At 49.4% G+C, this 19,796-nt stretch overlaps 1 protein-coding gene across 8 annotated transcripts in view; it reads left to right on the top strand.

The window, feature by feature from the left end:
* The window catches only part of WDR37 (WD repeat domain 37), a 35,318-nt gene that overhangs the window by 12,727 nt on the left and 2,795 nt on the right, over positions 1 to 19,796 (top strand). For 5 of the 8 annotated variants that reach the window (XR_011247936.1, XR_011247937.1, XM_069546567.1 and 2 more), the window contains exons 3-13: positions 899 to 995; positions 1,944 to 2,039; positions 2,309 to 2,373; positions 6,300 to 6,435; positions 7,540 to 7,611; positions 9,344 to 9,388; positions 10,825 to 10,901; positions 12,578 to 12,815; positions 13,896 to 14,037; positions 18,313 to 18,447; positions 18,902 to 19,016. Coding sequence is in view for 6 of the 8 variants with exons in the window: in XM_069546567.1 (XP_069402668.1) it covers positions 899 to 995; positions 1,944 to 2,039; positions 2,309 to 2,373; positions 6,300 to 6,435; positions 7,540 to 7,611; positions 9,344 to 9,388; positions 10,825 to 10,901; positions 12,578 to 12,815; positions 13,896 to 14,037; positions 18,313 to 18,447; positions 18,902 to 19,016 (1,218 nt within the window). In the remaining 2 variants the exon portion in view is untranslated. Of the gene's footprint in view, positions 1 to 898; positions 996 to 1,943; positions 2,040 to 2,308; positions 2,374 to 6,299; positions 6,436 to 7,539; positions 7,612 to 9,343; positions 9,389 to 10,824; positions 10,902 to 12,574; positions 12,816 to 13,895; positions 14,038 to 18,312; positions 18,448 to 18,901; positions 19,017 to 19,796 lie in introns of all 8 variants that reach the window. The other 3 variants (XM_069546564.1, XM_069546563.1, XM_069546565.1) reach the window with 1 other exon arrangement.

Raw genomic sequence — 19,796 nt, 5'->3', positions numbered from 1 at the left:
TTGGCCCGGTCCCGTGGCAGCAACCGCGGTGATGGCGTTGGATGTGGGCACCTGGCATGGTAGGTGTGGCAGACCTCAGATGTGGGAGTCTGATGCCTGGGGCATCTGAGTGGAGCCACGGGCGATACTCTGGACGGGATTACAGGCTCAGCTGTCGGGCAGCCTTTATGGGAATTGGATTCTTGAGTCAGAAGCAAGGAGGCAGCGCTGTTAGTTGTGGAGCGGGAAACCCATGTCTGCACTGGAAGCACTGACCCAGGCCAGGAAAGGGGCCTGCCTCTTCCATGCCAACCATGAAAATGCAGACTCTTCTAGAAGCTTCATTGAGTAGTAGCTTTGTAGTGAAGCCCTTGCAGACCTGGGACCTTCCACGCTGGTGTTTTCATTCAGCTGATTCACCTTTTGCTCTTATAGCTGAATTCACTTTTCTTCCTTGGAGCAAGTTTAAGTGCTGAGTAGAGTTATAGAAAGTGTCCAGTTTACTCTGCTTGAAGCACAGTGGATGTGAGGACTGTGAGGTACCACTTAACTAAGATTAACTTGTGATGCCACATACTGGAGCATAAGGGCTGTTCATAGCTTCATCTCCCACAAACTCGGAGATTTTGAATAGGCTTGTTTCCTTCCTTGTAAAGGGAGTTATGTGTTTGAAGACCTGCTTGGTCTCAAAACGTGTGCCATCCTAGGGAACCATATACACAGTTTGGTTTTAGTTTCAGCTGTAGGAATTTGAAACTTGAAGTTCTTTTGAGTGTTTGCGTGGAAGAAATAAAATATGTAAAGATGTAAAATAAGAGCTTGAATGATAATTCCCTTTGGAAAAGTATACTAGTGCTCGGTGTCAGAGCTCCTCATTCACTTATTCGTTCATTTTCAGCACAACCTTCTTTCTCTGCAGGATTCTAAGCTGCCTTCCTCAGTTCGCAGTACTCTTCTGGAACTGTTTGGTCAAATAGAAAGAGAATTTGAAAACCTTTATATTGAAAACTTAGAATGTGAGTATTGCTCTTTATTTGAAATACTTTTATAACCTGTCACTTCTCCATATGGATTTTTGAGAGTTTCATCTCTGGGTCACATTCACCTTTGTACCCCTTTTCTTTTCTGCTTTGACGAGCTTGGGGGGCTTATGATGGCATTTGTTTACTATCTTCCAGCTCCGCACACTCACGTCAGGCTCTGGGGGCAGGGGATGGGGGCGTCTGTCTCCCGCTGGAGTGGGTTGTGACCGCAGGTCCCTGCAGAGTGAGGACAGAGGCCCCATCTTGCTGGCATTCTCGCGCCCTGCATCTGCTTCTCTTCTTCCCCATCCCCTGCCTTCCTCTTCCTTCTTCACGTCCACTGTGATTCAGTACTTTTCTCTTCACTTTTTTTCTGGTTTTGGTCGCACCGTGTGACTTGCATGACTAGTTCAGTGAATGAACCCAGGCCCTTGGCAATGAAAGCCCAGAGTCCTAACCACTGAACCACCAGGGAACTCCTCAATGTTAAATATTTTCTTTTTTTCCCTTCAACTTTTAATCTTTGAGATGTGTAGCACTCACTTGACACTCTGGTGCCAGACAGCAGTAACAATAGTCAGGTTTTGTTATTGTATGTTTCCCCTAATGATTTCAGGGGAGACTGTAAGTATTTTTTCAGTTTCAGACAGGACCAGAACAATGTTTGTAAGTGCACAGAATAAAGTACAAAGGATGTGAACTCTGTTGAAATCCAGGAGGCCTGTTTGGGGGTCAGTAGCACAGTGTCTTTCTTGTGTGGCATGAGTGGTGGACTTTGTGTTTTTGGAATGTCTTTTGAGTTTTTTGGAACTCTGGCCATCCTCTTGTTTAGTGGGATATCATTCACGTGCTTGTTTAGACAATTCTAACATGCAACATTTTTATGTACTCAATTTTGGAATTGGTGAATATACCTGAAAAGCACATTATTTTACTTTTCAGTGCGTAGAGAAATTGAGACTCTTAATGAGCGCTTAGCAGCTGAAGGACAAGCGATCGATGGAGCGGAACTGAGTAAGGGCCAGCTCAAGACGAAAGGTGAGGCTGGCTTCCTGCGGGCACCTGCAGGGAGGAAGTCTGACTCCAGTGCAGGGAGGACTCGCTTCCTCTGCATGGTCAGCAGGCTTGAGTAGCATCCCTTGAATCTGGGTGTGGAAGGATGGGCAGGCTCCAGGAAGCCCATGTTTCTGCTGGTGTGGGCACACCCTGGGCTTGCACTGTCCTCCATGTCCTCGAGCCATCTCCCTGTCCCAGCTCTGACGTGCTTGCTTGTGTGATTTTCTTGACGGTTGGTTCTGTCTCTGCAGCCAGTCACAGCACCAGCCAGCTTTCTCAGAAACTGAAGACCACCTACAAGGCCTCCACCAGCAAGGTATGTGTGGCTCTCAGGCCATCGTGAGTGTGTGGGTTTGCACACAGTGCGATGGGAAGAGAGGAGCCTAATATTTAAGACAAGTACTGTCGATGTTAAGTGGCTCCAGGACATAGGCACCTGGATGCTACTATGCTGCTTACTGTGGCTGACACATCGTGTGTTAGTAGGTGTGGTCTTTTTTGTGGGAAAGTACATTTTTTATCGTTAATGTGGCTTGATAAGGAGATTCTGAATTCAGAAAAGCTAATAAATGGGTATAAAGCAATGGAACTTACATTCTGAGTTGTGGTTACATTTTAGTTCATCTTTTCTTTAGTTCGCAAAGTATGATAAAAAAGTGAAGGTCCAAAGGCAGAATAGAGACATTTGTCATATTTTGCTGTTTTATAAATCATCATCTGATCTTTTTAAAGTGGCAAGAATTTAATTATTTGGGAATTAGTTTATCTCTGGGAGAATACTACTATGAAGTAATATTTTGAGGTGATTTGTGTGCATCTCTGCTTTGGGGTATTTGGAATAAACAAGATAAATTACCTGCCTAACTTCAACTAGTATATAGTACTTTTGCTTAATCTTAGGAGGAAGTTCAAATTTTGGTGAGTCTGCTATGAAGGCATAAATAGTTTTTTGTTAGCTTTTTATTTTTCCCTTAAGTAACTTAACCTTGTATCCACAGTGAGATGAAGTGCAATTCAAGGAGCAGCTTCAGTCTTAGGCTATTTCTGCTTATTTGAAAGTCTTTGGTAATTTTTTTTTTTAAAATATGCATATTGCTGACATTTTCTTGTGTTTCCTTTGATAACTCTAGGATGTAAGTGGCTTACTAAAATATTTTTTTGTTCTGTTCTATCTAGCTTACATTTAGTAGTTTTGAATTTTTAAATAAATTAACATTAGAGTACTTTTAAAAATGTCAAGTGACATTATATTCTTACTTATTTAACTTCTTATGTTGTTTTGAATTATATTGTTTATTTCAGTTTATATATACAGTGTATGGTCTTAGAATTCCAAAATTTTCTGATCATTTCTAAAGTAGAGGAAGAAAGGATTTATAAAGTCACCTCTTACCACGAGTAGTAAAACTTAAGATTTGAGCAAAGATAAGGATGTATACAATAATTGCTTTAAAAAAATGTATTAGAAATGCTAAAAGCCCTAGTCATTTTAGAGACTAAAAATTTATCTGAATTTATAAGAAACATACTATTAATGATCTTAGTAACCTGTGCACACACCTTAAAGAGTGAAGGTGAAATTCACTCTCCAGGTCTGCTCTGCTGCAGCGAGTGTTCTTGGAGGAGCGGACGGGTTCAGGCTCCTCACCCCCAGCAGATCTGCCCCTCCTGGGGCCTGCAGACTGGCTCTGAGGCCTGTGGGGGCAGACTACGTGCTAACCAGCAAACTCTTTCCCAGGAACTTGTGAAATTGTTCACATGGGTTTTTATAAAGATAACTTTCTTTTGTTGTGAAAAAGCCTCTCTTTGTTGTTGTTGTTCAGTCTTGCTAAGTCGTGTCCAACTCTTTGCGCCCCCATGGACTGTAGCTCGCCAGGCTTCGCTGTCCTTCACTGTCTCCTGGAGTTTGCTCAAACTCATGTCCGTTTGAGTCGGTGATGCCATCCAACCATCTCATCCTCTGTTGTCCCCTTCTCCTCTTGCCCTCAGTCTTTCTCAGCATCAGGGTCTTTTCCAGTGAGTTGGCGCTCTGCATCAGGTGGCCAAAGTATTAGAACTTCAGCATCAGTCCTTCCAATGAATATTCAGAGTTGATTTCCTTTAGCATTGACTGGTTTGATCTTGCAGACCAAGAAACTCTCAAGAGTCTTCTCCAACACCACAGTTCAGAAGCATCAGTTCTTTGGTACTCAGCTTTTTTCATGGTTCAACTCTCAAATCTGTATGTGACTATGGAAAGAACCATAGCTTTCACTATATGAACCTTTGTTGGCAAAGTGATGTCTCTGCTTTTTAATATGCTGTCTAGGTTTGTCATAGCTTTCTTTCCAAGGAGCAAGCATCTTCTAATTTAATGACTGCAGTCACTCTCCAAAGTGATTTTGGAAACCAAGAAAATAAAATCTGCCACGGATTCCCCTTTTGTTTCTCCTGTTTGCCATGAAGTAATGGAACTGGATGTCATGACGTTAGTTTTTTGAATGTTGAGTTTTAAGCTAGCTTTTTAACTCTCCCAAGTCTTTGAGACCCCATAGATTATAGCCTGCCAGGCTCCTCTGTCCATGAGATTTCCAGGCAAGAATACGGAGTGGGTTGCCATTTCCTCTTTCAAGGGATCCTCCAGACCCAGGGACCAAACCCGCATCCCTTGCATCTCCTTCATTGGCATCGGCAGGTGGAATCTTTACCACTAGCGCCACCTGGTGCTGGTGTGCTGCAGTCTGTGGGGTCAGACATGACTGAGCAACTGAACGATGACAGGGAACTACAACAAGCGCCACCTGGGAAGCCCTTTGTTTTGTAGAGTAGTTTAAATTTTATTTTAATGCAAAGAATAATTCGGAAGTATCCTTCCACATTTGCATCGCAAGTGTTCCCTGGAGGTAATTCAGTCTGTCTCATGGGCCTCTGTGCAGTTATGCCTGAGTCCATATTTGGGAAACAGTTCAGTGGTCAGAATGTGGCATGCACCTGGAAGCAGTGCCTGAGACCATCTGCTTGACGTCATCAACTGCAGTCCCTCTCCTCCAACTTCATTGGAAATGTGGTTGGCACAAGTCTTGGCCATGGACCCGTGTTTCTGCTGGGCAAGTGGGGGCTGTTCATATCTCATAACAGTGGTATCTGAGAAATTGCCCACCGCTTGTCATGAGCTTTGCTCCCGCCCCTCCGGAAAGTGTCTGGATGGCTTGTGGAATGTCAGTTCCCCAACCAGTGATGGAACCTGTGCGCTTGGCAGTGAATGCGCAGAGTCCTTACTGTGGGACCACCTGGGAAGTGCTGTCCCTCGTTTTACATTTAAGCCGACTCACTGAAGAGTGAGTCTCTGCTGGAAGTCTGTTTCAGCCTTTCACCGTGTCAGGAATCATTTGAAGGCTCATCCTGGTGGTGGTGAAATAGTGGATTGTGTTTTAAGTGTTTATACTAAAAATAAACATAGATGCATTTGTAGGGCTTTGCTAAATCACTGTTTAAAGTAGCTGTGGAATACCTCGCACTTTTTTTTAACTTGGTTTTACCATTTCAGTATTCTGATTAATTTTAAAGGCAGAAAAGCCATCTTTTATCCCAGAACAGTTAAAAAACCAAACCCTTTCTGTTTTGTTAGCATCTCCCTCAGGCCCTTCCATTATGAGAGAAAGGGGGGACTGCGTGCTATGTGGGTCATGCAGGACAACGCCTGCTGACCGCTGTGCTTGATTGTCCGTGCCAGACCATGTGCTGCCTGAGGCCAGGGCCCGCCGGCCCTGCCCTGCCCCCTTCCCCCTCCGGAGCAGGACTGGCTGAGACTGTGCTCAGTGACCTCACCTGTTATTTTTTCATTCCTTCCCACCTTAGATTCTTTTTCTCCTGGTTTGGTGTGAATTACTAAAAATAAGATAATACAGGTCTCCCAATAGTGAGAGTAATTAGCGTTCAGGGTTTGGGGTATACCTTCCTGACTTTTTATGTCATGCTTTTTTTTTTTTTTTGAGAATTTGGAAATGTTGTGTGATAGTTTCAGTTTGTGTATGAGGGCATGTAAGGTACACAGACAGGCAAGCAGGCGGTGGGGGGTGGTTGTGGGGTTCTTCTGAGGCTTTTGTAAGGACTTTGCCCTGCTTTATGAGGTAACTGCACCTACACTGTGTTGCTATAATGTTTTAAATTTTCTTTTCAATGATTTATGCATTTTCCAAACACATTGTCTTATTCTTTTTTAACTGAGACATATTTGCTCAATAAATTCCATCACAATTTCAGATCGTCTCCAGCTTCAAGACCACCACATCCCGGGCAGTGTGCCAGCTCGTGAAGGAGTATATTGGCCACCGGGATGGCATCTGGGACGTCAGTGTGGCAAGGACGCAGCCTGTGGTGCTGGGGACGGCATCTGCTGGTGAGTCTGGAACCACCCCAGCTTAGGGCAGGGCCTCCCCGGAGGCAGTGTGGCCAAACGCTTGGCCGTGTGCCTGTCGGCATCTGAGTGAGTGGCTGTGTTTGGACCCACTCACTGTCCGGGACACTGTCCTGTGGCACAGGGTGGATTGCCTCTTCATGGGATTAGGTAGTTGTGATTGGCTTTCTTGTCAGCCGTAGTTAGCGTACATTTGCTTTGATAGTGTATTTCACTTTTCCCCACTTGAGAGGTCCCTCCAAGGACGTGCTGTGTGGTCTGACAGCACCGTGCTGGCCTGGTGTAGGGGTTCCACTGCCAGGAGTCCTGGGGCGGCATCAGAGAGCCCCATTCTCCTCCTTGGAGAGGAAGTGCCTTCTGAGAGCTAATAACCTAATAACCCTTTAGAAAAAATTCCCGGAATGAAAAATGTGCTCGCTTGTGGAAAAGGAGTGCCAACTTGTGAGAAGTTACGTGCTAAATCCAGCCTTTTTGAGTGGAAATAGGAAATGTAAAGTCATTAGAATGATGAAGAAAGTTTTCTGTTGTTTAAAACTGTTCATACATGAGCACCCCAGATTATTTTGGAAATTATAGCTTAAAAAAAGCATACAGATTCCCTTTTATGATGTTTGTGAAATCTCACATGGATAATCAGCACTTTGTGTCAGGTTTCCTTAATGAGTGTCCTTTTTATCTTTGTTTTGGAGAGGTCCACAGAGCATGGATTATCTCGGATAGTTTGGAACTGGAGTTGGGTGCTATTTGCATTTGAATATAGCTTGATGTTCTGAAAAGTCTTACTATTTCAACAAGGTGACGAGCCCGTGACCCATGGACCCTGGTGTCTCAGGTCCCAGGCCTGGTGCTGGCAGCATGGCCATGCCCCGGGGGTCAGGTCCCCAGGTTCCCCTGCCAGTTCCATGGCCTCATGAGGGTCACTGGCCCCTTGTCCTCTTGCATCAGTTGGATTACAGAGGAGTGTGAGCAAAATCCCATGAGGTACTAGTGGTGATGAAACTTCTCAGTTTAAAATTTTTATCCTTCTCTTTAATTAAAAAGACTAATGTTGGCAGCGGCTCACTTGTGTGTGTTTGGATCTTGCAGATCACACGGCTCTGTTGTGGAGTATCGAGACGGGGCGGAGCCTCGCCAAGTACGCAGGCCACGTGGGGTCAGGTGAGCTGTAGATCACGGGGTGTCCCCTTATGGGGGCCGGGCCTCGGCTTCTCGCCTTGCACGGTCTGGGACTGACGTGTGTGCACTGGCTTCTCACTGTCCGATTGACAAGGCTCCGTGGTGCAGAGGTGCTGTATGTGGGCCCTGTGGGTGCTGGTGGCTGCTGGACTCCTTGCTGCGGGCACCATGGGCTGTCCCACTCACCCCTCTTCCTTCTGGCACCCCGGCTCTGGGCCTGTGTCTCGTTGCCCTTGGCCAGTTCACCCTTCACCCTGCACACAGACTTGGAGGTGGTGTCCACTACCCGCCTCCAGGGTCTGCTGTGTCCCCCACGGACTTGGGTGAACACCTTCTCTCCTCCTCTTCCCTGGCACATCTCCCGTCCCATCAGTGGGGGTGTACCACTCTCCTGTCGGGGCTGTGGGCCAGGTCCTGCTTGGCCTCCCGCCCCTGCCTCGTCCACTGTTTCCTCCAGCTGGACCCTTCATCTCCCTCAGGACCGTACCTGGGGGCTGCTGCTCCTGCAGTGGGTGTGACATGCTGAGTACTCAGCCTGAACATTAAGAAAGCATTAGCTTGTGTGACAAACCCACGGGGGCCTTGTGCTCGTCCTTCTCACTGCCATCTCCACTTCTCAAAGTCAGCCACTTGGAACAGTTTTAAATCTTCTGCTCTTTCCTTCCATTTAGAAAAATAGCCTGTCTTATTGTTTCTTACTTTTTTGGGTTTTAGATGAGAGGGGGCTCCTGTTAAGAAGGGAGATGGGCTCTGTGCTCCTTGTCCTCATCGCCGCACAGTGCGGCCCATGGCTCCCCGGGCATAAGCCCCATCATCGCCGCGCAGTGCGGCCCATGGCTCCCCGGGCATAAGCCCCATCATCGCCGCGCGGTGCGGCCCATGGCTCCCCGGACATATGCCCCATCATCGCCGCCCGGTGCGGCCCATGGCTCCCCGGACATAAGCCCCATCATCGCCGCGCGGTGCGGCCCATGGCTCCCCGGGCATATGCCCCATCATCGCTGCACGGTGCGGCCCATGGCTCCCCGGGCATAAGCCCCATCATCGCCGCATGGTGCGGCCCATGGCTCCCTGGGCACGTGCCCCATCATCGCCGCACGGTGCGGCCCATGGCTCCCCGGGCACGTGCCCCATCATCGCCGCACGGTGCGGCCCATGGCTCCCCGGACATGTGCCCCATCATCGCCGCACGGTGTGGCCCATGGCTTCCTGGGCTTATGCCCCATCATCGCCGCGCAGTGTGGCCCATGGCTCCCCGGGCACATGCCTCACTTGCAGTCCCCAGCTTTGCTGTCCTGAAGGGAGTAGTGGTCTCATTTCTGTGCAGATTGTGAACTTGTGGCTTCTCTGGAGGGTGGGTGTGTGGGCAGTGAACAGTGTCCCCCACCATAATCTACCTCTGCCTTTTGTAATTAAGTTTTCTTTTTTCATCTTGGTTTACTTTTAGCTCTCAGTGACTTCTCAGTTTTTAAGAGATCAAGTATTGTTTTTCTGTGTAGCCGATTCTTGAGTGGTTTGGTAGTTCATATTTAGTTATTTTGTGTTGTATCTCTGTTCTCTTTATTCATAGTTTAATAGAATGAGAAGACTTAATATTGAACTATCATAATTCCTTAGTCTTTAAATTTGACCTCACAACATATACTGTGGTTGTAATAGATATTGATGATATATTCTTACTGTAAACCTGTTTTTCAATATTTTTACTTTGCAGTAAATTCCATAAAATTTCATCCATCAGAACAGTTGGCCCTCACCGGTATGTTGATTTTTTTTTTTTTTAATTGAATAGTTATTGCTGATCTGAAAACAACTGTCATTCCTTATCAGCAGCATCAGGATTAACCATGCCATTCACAGAAGTTGGTCGTTGGTAGACATTTCACAAGTTGCATGGAAAATGAATAAAGAAAACAACACCAAGGGTTATTTTTAACCAACAGTGGCTTGCGAGTTAGTTCAGTTCTCCTGGAGGTCTTTTTACAGAGCCTATCCCTGCTGCCCACTCTCTGGCTCTCAGGCTCTCTCAGACCCTGTGGGCACAGAAAGGTCAACAGTCCTGGGTTGGGCACCTGCAGGGCTCAAGTCTTCACTTCTTCCCGAGTGGTCCTCCCAGAAAGAGCTGTGGTCCCTTGGGTTTGTCTCCACCTCACCTAGTGGTGTCATACTTTCTGGTCACAGTGAGAAGTTGGCCCGTAAAACTGTGTGACCCTGTGGACCCCTGTGGTGTTCTGGGGACACAGATGTAACCTGGAGGGTGAGTGTGTATCTAGACCAGTGATCAGGCTTTTCTGTGAAGGACCAGAGTACCTGTTTTCATCTTGAGGCTGGTTTGAACACGCCTGCACCTGTGGACAGGTGACAGCTAGTGAACATCTGAGCTGACCTCTGAGGAGCAGTCAGCTGGGAGTGAAGCCTTGTTATGGGGGCCATTTGTTGTGTGATTGGGGAGCTGGAGGGATACTAGGGACAGCTGGGCTGGAGAGAGGGGGATGAGGTCGAGACGTGTTGGGAGGCTGGGGTAGGGACAGAAGCTGGCAGAGTGGTGGCCTGGGGAGAGGAGGCACATGGGGCTGGGACTGGATGCTGGCTCGAGAGGCCAGAATGTCGGGCCTTTGATGCCACGAGGCCCATGCTGCCATCCACTGCTTTGGGGGAGTTTTGCAGCCTTTGCAGGTAGGGAAGGTGGAGTCCCGACGGTGCTCCTTTGTGGGGTGGAGGCGGCCCTTTGGCACATCTGCAGGCCACCTGTGCCTCTCAGCAGCCCTCTGCTTTCCTGGGTCTGAGCACCCCTTGCGGCCTGGCTACTGACAGTGAGGTCTCGGTGCCAGCTGCTCCCTGGCTGGGGCGAGATGCCTCCTGGTTCAGCGGATGGGATTGTGCACTTGAGTTACTATGGACTTGGGTGTCTGTCGTCTTAGATTAGCCAGGTGGAGAATGAAATCCATGCCTTGTGAGTTTTCTCTGAGCCTTCAGAACTTTCTACCTTGGGATGGAGGGAATTATTTTTATAGGTAATTATCTCTGGGCACCTTTGCTATTCCTGGGAACATCTCAGAAGAACCTGTTAAAGTCAAGTCGATCCCTTGTGATCCCTCAAGGAGTGGACTTAGCAGGGTCTCACCCGTGCTCGTCTGTGTGCTGGGTAACGCTCCCCCCCCCCGACCCCACCTCCGCCCTGCTTTCTGTCCTCAGCCTCTGGAGATCAGACTGCCCACGTGTGGAGGTATGCAGTCCAGCTGCCTGCTCCTCAGCCTGCGGCCGACTCTAGTGTAAGCAGCACGTTTACTTACCCTGAGAGCACGACCCGGGGTATGTCGGTGGGTTCTGGACATCTGTGAGTTTTAGGACAAGCAATGTTGTGGACTGAATGTGTGTGTCCCCAGATTCATAGCTTAGAACCCTCACCCCAGGGGCCTGTCCATGGAGATGGGCCTTGGAAGACATCACTAAGGTCAAGTGAGGTTACAGGGTGGGGCTCTGACCAGCAGGATTGGTGTCTGGAGGAGAAGAGGCACCTGAGGGCTCCCTGTGCCTTCTCCCTGCGTGCACCGAGGAGAGGCCAAGCGAGGCCACCGTCTGCCTGCCAGGACACTAGCCAGTGCCAGCCCTCCCCACAGGCCGCCCAGCAGACCAGGGCGTGCATCTGTCTACATCGCCTGTGTTTACATTTACTTTCTTTTCCACAAAAATTATAACATATACATATGTTAGTCCTTTAATTTTAAGGTTAGGTTAAGTTTTTAGTGTTTTATATATTTGATTGTAGACAACTTGTCTGTCTCTCATGTGAGATAAACCCTGTAGGTCAGTGGGGTGTGTGATGTCGTTGTCACGTGGGTCAAGTTTTAATGTTGGTGACAAGTTAGGTTGCATGTTGAGAAGAACGACCACAGGTTTAAACCACAGACCGCCCAGTTCCTACCTGTCATGTCGGATGTAGTTGCACCACATCAGCCCAGTGCCTTCTTTGGGTCCTCACGTGGGCTCTCATCCTCCTCTTGGGTGACTTGATCTGATCTCTGGTTTCTGTGGGGTATGTACACAGGGGCCCTCCCTGTGCTGCTCCCACAGGTGGGGGTCTTCACAGGCGCAGAGCACTGGGTGAGTTCACGTGGTCGAGCAGAGGTTAGATTTCTGTTTATGTTTTGGCTGTAATTGTTAGAGGGTGATAGTAATCTTCCAGTTTTCTTATTTTTGCCTGTGAAGATTACTTTTCTCTTTTTAAACCTTTAAACATTGTTCTGTTTGGAGATGGGTTAAGTAATTAATAAATTCCAGTAACGAGTAAGAGTGAGCTTTCTTTAGGCAAGCAGTCTTAACAGTTCATTTTTTAAAATTTATTTTTATTTTTAAATTTTTGGCCATGCTGGGTCTTTGTTGCTGTGAGGGTTTCTCTAGTTGCGGCGAGTGGGGGGCTACTCTAGTTGTGATGCACAGGCTTCTCATTGTGGTGAGTTCCCTTGTTGCAGAGCATAGACTCCAGGATGCTGGGCTGCAGTAGTCTCAGCTCCTGGGCTCTGGAGCACAGAGCTTGATAGTTGTCTCTCTCGGACTCAGTTGCTCCGAGGCATGTGGGGTCTTCCTGGACTAGGGATTGAACATGTGTCTCCTGCATTGGCAGGTGAATTCTTTACCACTGAGCCACCAGGGAAGCCACTGAAGAATTCATTTTTAGTTGGGTGTGTTATGTATATATTTTTTATTTTAAAGATTTTATTTTAACTCTGCTGTGTTTGTGGATGTGACACACAGATCCTTGTGTACGTGTGTCCATGTGGTGTGTGCTCCTACATGGCATGTGTATGCGTGTTTACTTCGTGCCAGACACCCGCTGGGACGGTCATAATGGTCGTTAAGTCCTAGAAGGGTAGGCGGTAGCGGTCTGACTGTGCGGCTGGTCTGCAAGGTCAGGATCCCCAGGGACCCACCTCTGCTTCCCCAGCAGCAGCTCTGTGGCGAGGATGAAGTGGAGTGCTCTGACAAGGACGAACCTGATGCAGACGCCGACCCGTCCAGCGACTGTCCCACCATCCGGGCGCCGCTGACTTCTCTGAAGAGCCACCAGGGAGTAGTCATAGCTGCTGACTGGCTGGTCGGCGGGAAGCAGGCAGTGACAGCCTCCTGGGACAGAACGGCCAATCTGTATGACGTGGAGACGTCAGAGCTCGTCCACTCCCTGACAGGTGCATCATGTGGGAGGGACCTCTCGTCTGGATTGTGTGTTGGCACAGCTGTGATTTTCAGAGATCCTCCTGAGTAATGGAGCCATTAGTGGTTAAATTTATCTTTTCTTCAGGGGGTGTAATTGCATCTAGACACGTGCAGTATGTAGATATTTGAATGTGGTTGGTGTGTTAGCTTTTTCTTTTTGCTTTAATTTCCACACACTTAGTATCTTAAAATAACGCGAATTTATAATATGATGTCCCTTGGCCAGGAGTTTTGGGCATGTGCTTGCTGATGCTCTGATTCTCAGGGTGTCATGGGTGGGATGAGAATGCTTGTGGGGTTGTGCCCTCACCTGAGACCTGCGGTCCCCTTACGGCCATTGCAAGGATCCCTTGTGGCCATTTTCCTGCCAGTTTTCGGCTGGGGGCAGCTTTCAGTACCAGGAGGCGGCCACAGGCCCCCTCCCCTGGCCCTGACAGAGGCTTCTCACAGCATGCTGTTGGCTTTCCTCCAGGCCAGCAGGAGCGAGTCTCTCTCGGGACCCTTAAAAAGGCTCACCTAACTACAGCAGGCCACCCAGGAAGTCTGTGTTTTTTTTTTTTGACTAACTGAAGGCCATGAGATTTGGAGGCCTTCGTCATATCTGCAAAGCCCATTTTGCGTTATAATGTACTGAGATCACCAGAACAGCATCCCACTCATCTGCAGGTTGTGCCCACATGCAGGGCAGGAGTCCAGCAGGGGGTGTACAGCCTCCTGCCTGCCACCGGCCTTCATACCTGCTTGTCAGTGTGTTTTGTCATTGAGTGACAGGGATGTGTCCCACCGTGCGCTCCACCCATGGGTTATTAGAGGTTCTTCTCACATGCGAAACTCAGAACTGTACTTTCTCACACATTCGGCTGTTAGAGACCCTCCCTACCTTTCATCAGTCGGGGTCAGGAGTGTCCCTCCCACACTGCTCATTCAGGTCTTTCGAATGCACAAGGGGAAGGGACACGGGCCCCCCTTGACCCCACACACCGTCCCTGCAGCTGCTTTTCCTGGGAGCTGAGCGGGGGCCTCACTGTGACTGCGTCTTCCATCTCCCACAGGGCATGACCAGGAGTTGACGCACTGCTGCACGCACCCGACCCAGCGGCTGGTGGTGACCTCCTCCCGCGACACGACGTTCCGTCTGTGGGACTTCCGCGACCCTTCCATCCACTCCGTGAACGTGTTCCAGGGCCACACGGAGTGAGTCTTGGTTGCGTAAATGTCTTTTTAACTCTGGTCTGGGCTGGGAGGTGACTGGGTTTTCTAGGGTGGTTTTCTTGGTCCTCTTAACCCAGTGGTTTTCTGAGCATTGAAACAGACACTCAGGTGTGCTGTTCTCAGGAGTGTGGCTCTTCCCCTTGTGTCACCCTGGAAAGTCCCTGTGGAGTGTTCTCAGGGGATGGTTGCTTACGCAGAGGCAGTGTTTCTTACTGTGTGACTGCACGTTTCATGTTGTTAGGATGTGGAACACACTTTGGGAAAGTTTATCTTAGGGTGTATTTTCATTTATAGGGACTCAGCACAAGTTCTCTAGTGAAGTGTGTTGGGCTCTTAACATCTTCTGTGATGTGAGTACTTTAACGTGAAATACAGGTAATTCGAGTGTTCTGTGTGCTGGTTGTTCCTTAGGCAAGGTGTAGCGGTGTAGGCTTCAGCATCACTGACTCAGTTCTGTAGCCCAGCTTCTCTAGGAGCTGGGGGAGATACTGTTTTCTCCTTTTCATTTCTGGAGAAATGAAACTTTCACGACCCCAACTTTCACGTGGCTCCTGTGCCTTTTCCAGAAAGAAAAAGAATATAACACTTTGAGATATAACACTTCTCTGTAAGATAAATGAACGTCTATAGGTGATGAGTCCCCCTGAGATCTGGCTGTATTATTTTTGCTGGATGGAGAGAGAGCTCCGGGTGGAGTGTCTGTTTAGGATTTTCATTGTACATTTGTGGAAAAAGACAAATGAACCCCCCACCCCTTTTTTGGTATGTTACTTTTATTTTCACGCTGTATTATGAAATTTTTTCATTATAATAGGAATCTTAACAGGATTTATGTAGCAAAGCTTGGGGTCTGTATTATTAGACAAGCTTTTGGTGGCCCAAGGTGTACCAGTTTGACTGAAAAGCAATTTTAGAGACCTTTTGTAACCAGCTGTTTTCCTGATAACTGGGGATTGTAGTGTGTCCTGTTCTTGGAAATGACAGAGATGTTTAGTTGGAAAAATCTGGACTGTCACAGGAATTTCAGCTATTGGCAGTTCATTTCTCATGTATTTCTGTCATCAGCTATAGCCGGAACCCAGAACTTTTTGTCTGATGGGCTCAGTCCTTGTGCGTTCATGTGCTTTCCACCACCACCTGAGGATGGCCTGGTGGGGACAATGCCCTGGCCCCCCTGTGACGTGCAGTCAGTGGGGCTGGACTCCGGCCATGTGGGCTCTCACTGTCATGAAACTTACTGTGGTGCTGGAACCCCTGCTGCCTTTGAAAGAAGCCCCCCAGCACCACCGCCTCCTGTGGAGGGCGGCAGAGTTGTCACCCTGTTTTTAGTTTCATTTTGTTTTGTTTCCATTGCGGTAAAGAGGGGCCAGCAGCGGAGGCAGTCACTGGTCATTAAGCTTCCCCTGTGGGTGGCCGATGACTCCAGGCTGTGCCCAGCTGATGGTGTCTACACGTGCCATAAACTCTGGCATTGAAGAAATCGGAAATTAGCTCAGCACGGAATATTTCATTCTTAGAAATATCTGAGAATGCAGAGTTTTTTCTTTCTTTTTGCCTAAATTCCTTTCATATAATTGTTTACTTTATTCCTAGAGTGTGAACTCAGGTGCTTTCTTGTCTAAAGAAAACAAGATACGATATCTCACAGAAAAATTTCTTTCTGTCTGCACTTCTTCTGGGTCTGATAAGGTGTTGGCAGGATGCCTTGAACGCCCTGGGGCAGGGAGCAGGGTGCGGTGGCGGTGGTGCCTGCAGGAGGTTGCACCCATGCCTCTACACGTGTCATGTTCCGTGCAGCCCGTGTCACTTCTGATGGGTGCTGCACGCGGCTCTGAGGCCTGTGTGCACGCGACCTCGTCAGGGCCCTCGGCTGGATAGTGTCAGTACCCTCTGTCGTGTATTTTCTAATAGGACGCAGGGCCTGGCACTGCTGGTCGAGGGAGTGGTTCTGGGGTTTGGCTTCACTGTGACGTGAGCAGGAATGTCTGCACTGAGCCTGGGGGCAGCTGGAGAGGGGCGTCAGGTGAGGTCTGGCCTGGTGCTGGAGGGAAGCTCCAGGGGAAGCTGGACTTGAAATCCCAGAAAGAAGGGGTGTGGTGCAAACCTGACTTCCTTTGAATGCTTGTTATCTCAGGGTCTGCTCCTTGGGGAGCTGGCCTTCCAGGACTCCTCAGAAGTTTGTGTCGTTGGGAGATGAGTTTCCATTTCTCACTCAGGTATTTGAGATCGTGAACTGCGGGAGCTGAGCATTCTCTAACTTGGGGGGGCCCGTGCTTGTGGGGGCGGTACTCTGAGGGCCCAGCCTGTCCCCGAGGATGGGTTCCTCCTTGGGGACCTTAGCTTCTTGAGCACAGCTTGGAGGCCAGTGGGTGGAAGGTGGGGGGCTGCCCGAGCCCTGTGAGCAGCATCGGTTAGATCCTTGTGGGTTTGTGCGCAGTGGCCATCAGGCAGGAGGGTGGCGTGGGCCATGTGTCACGTCACACCTGGGTCTGCACTCCCCATGCCCCTTATGCTGCCTGCAAAGGTGGAAGAGTTGTGAGGGTCTGCCTGGGCCCTGTTGCTGGAATGTGTGCTCTCTGCCTGCTCACTCTGCCCTGTCGGAGGCCCCATCCCCTTCAGAGTGAGAAGGCGCCTGTGGCTGGTGCCAGCGGAGTTGCTGCCTCCTGTCTCCGGGCTTCATTTTCCACATTGTGCACTTTCTTCCTTGGCCGGGAAGTTTCAGCAGATTGTTATGCAAAGCAGCAGCTTCCCTGTGTGATGGGGGGACAGCTGTGGGTCCTAATGAGGAGCCCAGCTTTCCGTCTCCGCTGATGGAGGCCCACAGAGGGAGCGGAACGAACGTTCTAGGCGTGCTGTGGCGGTGGAGCTGCTCTGTCAGCTGGAGGCACACGCTTGGCTGCTCTCGGCGACAAGATAAATGAGGCGGCGGGCGTTGGTGGGGCCGGGCCTTCCACCGCCCCAAGGGACCATGTGGGAGAGGCCTTGGGAGGACAGTTCTTGGAAGGACTGCAGCCAGCCTCTTGCTTTGATGCCCCACGATACCTGTCAGGGTCCTGATGGATTGAAACCCAGTGTCTTTCAGCATTTCATTGACAGGGTTTGACAAGCTTTGTGGGACTTTTCCCACTAATTTAGCAGAGTGTTAACTGAGGTTTAACTGGGCCAGACCTCCTGAGGCCTCACATCCACAGGGAGGTCACCAGCAGTGGAGGTGTCTGCCTTAGGGCCTTGTCAGTGGCCGGGCGCTCAGATGGCCCTGTGACCTGAGGGGCAGCAGCACCTGGTTCCCACTCAAGCCTCCACTGTGTCCTTGTTGTCAGATGAGGAGTTTGGATGAGTCATCGGGTTGCTCTTGGGGTTACCCTTGTCTCCGTCTTTCTCCCTGTGGTGCACTCGGCCTTTGACCTTAACACAGTGCCCTCCAGGTCCGTCCCTCTGTATGGACCGCATCCTCTTTACCCAGTCCTCTGTCAGTGGACTTGTTGGTTGCTTCTGTGTTGTGGTGTTGTAAACAATGCCGCCACGCACTTTGGGACGTGTGTATCTTTTTGATTTTTTTTTTTTTCAGTTAAATACCCAGGAGTGATATTGCTGGGTCACATGATGGTTCTGTCTTTGAGGAATTTCCACAATGTTTTTCACAGTGGCTGTACCAATTTACGTTTGCATCAATGTTGTAGGATGGTTCCCTTTTTCCCCACCCTCTCCAACACTGGTCGCTTGTCTCCTTGATGACAGCCATTCTGACAGGTGTGGAGTACCAACTCACTGGGGTCTGGTGTGCATTTCCCTGGTGATTAGTGATGTTGAGCACGTTTTCATGGGCCTGTTGGCCATCTGTAAGCCTCCCTTGGAGAAGTCTGTTCAGATCATTTTTTAAATGTTTTTTTGTTGTTGGAATGAATTTTTTTTCCAGTGCTCTGATTGAATTGTCTGAAGTCTCAGTTGGGATGAATGTTTAAGTGTCTGCTCTAGAGATTTCGGTGGGTCCTGTCTATTTGGCCCATCTTGTCTGGGAGCCCTCTCCTTGCTCCACTGCCGGGATGTGGTGAGGCTGCCTTGGAGAGGTCAGTGCGGCCTCTGTGAGCCGGCAGGGGTTAGCAGGAGCACCAGTGAGCGGAGTTGACCACTCACGGTGTCCACATCCCCGCCTCTCTGCCCTCCCAACAGGCCCTGGGGTGGCAGGATTGGTGTCTGCTGTGCAGTGTGGACAGGGACTTGCTGACGAGGTTCTAACCCCGTGCCCTCTCTTGGCAGCACTGTGACCTCTGCCGTGTTTACCGTGGGAGATAACGTGGTCTCTGGCAGTGACGACCGCACTGTGAAGGTCTGGGACCTGAAGAACATGCGGTCCCCCATTGCCACCATCCGCACAGACTCTGCCATCAACAGGTGATGGGTGCTCCTCCATGGACCATTAGGGTGGCCTTAAGGGGGCTTGTGGCATGTGTTGGCTTCCTATAAACTTGTGTTCACTTGTAGGGCCTTGGGAAAAGTGCTTTAGACTCCCAGGAAAATATCTTTTATTGATCCTCTAATGTACATTCTGTATTCTATAAGTACTGAAACCTGGGTACAAAATCAGGTTAGTGTGTTGAGCTTTTTAAGAATTAAGAACAAATCATTTTTGGCCAGAGGTTACTGTGTAGCACATGTAAGTTACAGGGGAGTAACTCAGCCCGTTTTCTGATGCCATAGGCTGGTAACACCTCGGTTTGCTAATGTGTTTTGGCTTGAAGAGTGGAATGTGTGAAACCCCCACTACATTATTGCCTGTAATGTCAAAAACTCGTGTTGTCACCTGTTGGTTACATAACTAACTTTTCTCTCCTCCTACGCATTGTAGGATCAATGTGTGTGTTGGCCAAAAAATCATCGCCCTCCCCCATGACAACCGCCAGGTGAGGCTGTTCGACATGTCGGGTGTGCGGCTGGCCAGGCTCCCACGCAGCAGTCGGCAGGTGCGTGCTGGGGCCGCCTGTGCGGGCGGCTGGGGGCGGGCCTTGCTCTCTGATGTGGGAAGCTCCCCGCCAGCCTGGCTGTGTTCAGTGCTCCAGGAGCCCCTCCTGAAGGAAAGAAGTTAATTCTTGCAGTGGGTTTTAATTACCTAAGTACATTCAAAACAATAGTCTCACATGCAGTCAGCAGAAGAAAGTTCACAATTTTACACCCTCTACTTACCAGGTCTCCATCAGAAGTACTTGGTCTTTTGACTCGAGGGCGCTGGGGCCCAGTGAGTAAAGGGGTGTGAGTGGGAGCATGGACCTAATGGGGGTGCTCTGGGCCCCCCACTCCCCAGCTTCCTAGCCCCTCCCCCTGCTGTGAGGGCACTGACACCAGTGTCCTGCCGTGGGCCTGGCGTTTGTAGTCTCTCATCTGGAGCCCTGGCTTCAGTGCCCGTCTCGGGTAACCCGCTGCAGGTTTCTCAGTGGTCATGGAGGGGAGGCCTTGATCCTGCAGTGGATGTCCCTCCACTGGCGGCCCTGGGCCTCTGGCCTGGGAAGGCCTCCCCAGTGTGTGGATGGCACCCCACCATGGAGATGTCTTGCAGAGGGAATTTTGGTGCTGTTCTGTTGAGAGTATGTTTTACTTATGGGATTTCTGTCAGCTTTTCTGAATTCTGCCCTGTACCTGTTGCATATTAAAGTAACAGGTCAGTGTGTCCACTTTGAACTCCCCAGATAGCCTGCAGTGTTTGTTCCAGCATTCTGAAGGTGGCGGGAATCTGCTTGAAAGGCTAC

Source organism: Ovis canadensis, chromosome 13 (genome assembly GCF_042477335.2).
Source record: "Ovis canadensis isolate MfBH-ARS-UI-01 breed Bighorn chromosome 13, ARS-UI_OviCan_v2, whole genome shotgun sequence".
Lineage (NCBI taxonomy): Eukaryota > Metazoa > Chordata > Mammalia > Artiodactyla > Bovidae > Ovis > Ovis canadensis.
Note: the sequence above shows the minus strand (reverse complement) of the source record. Positions and strands in the feature narration are given on the sequence as shown.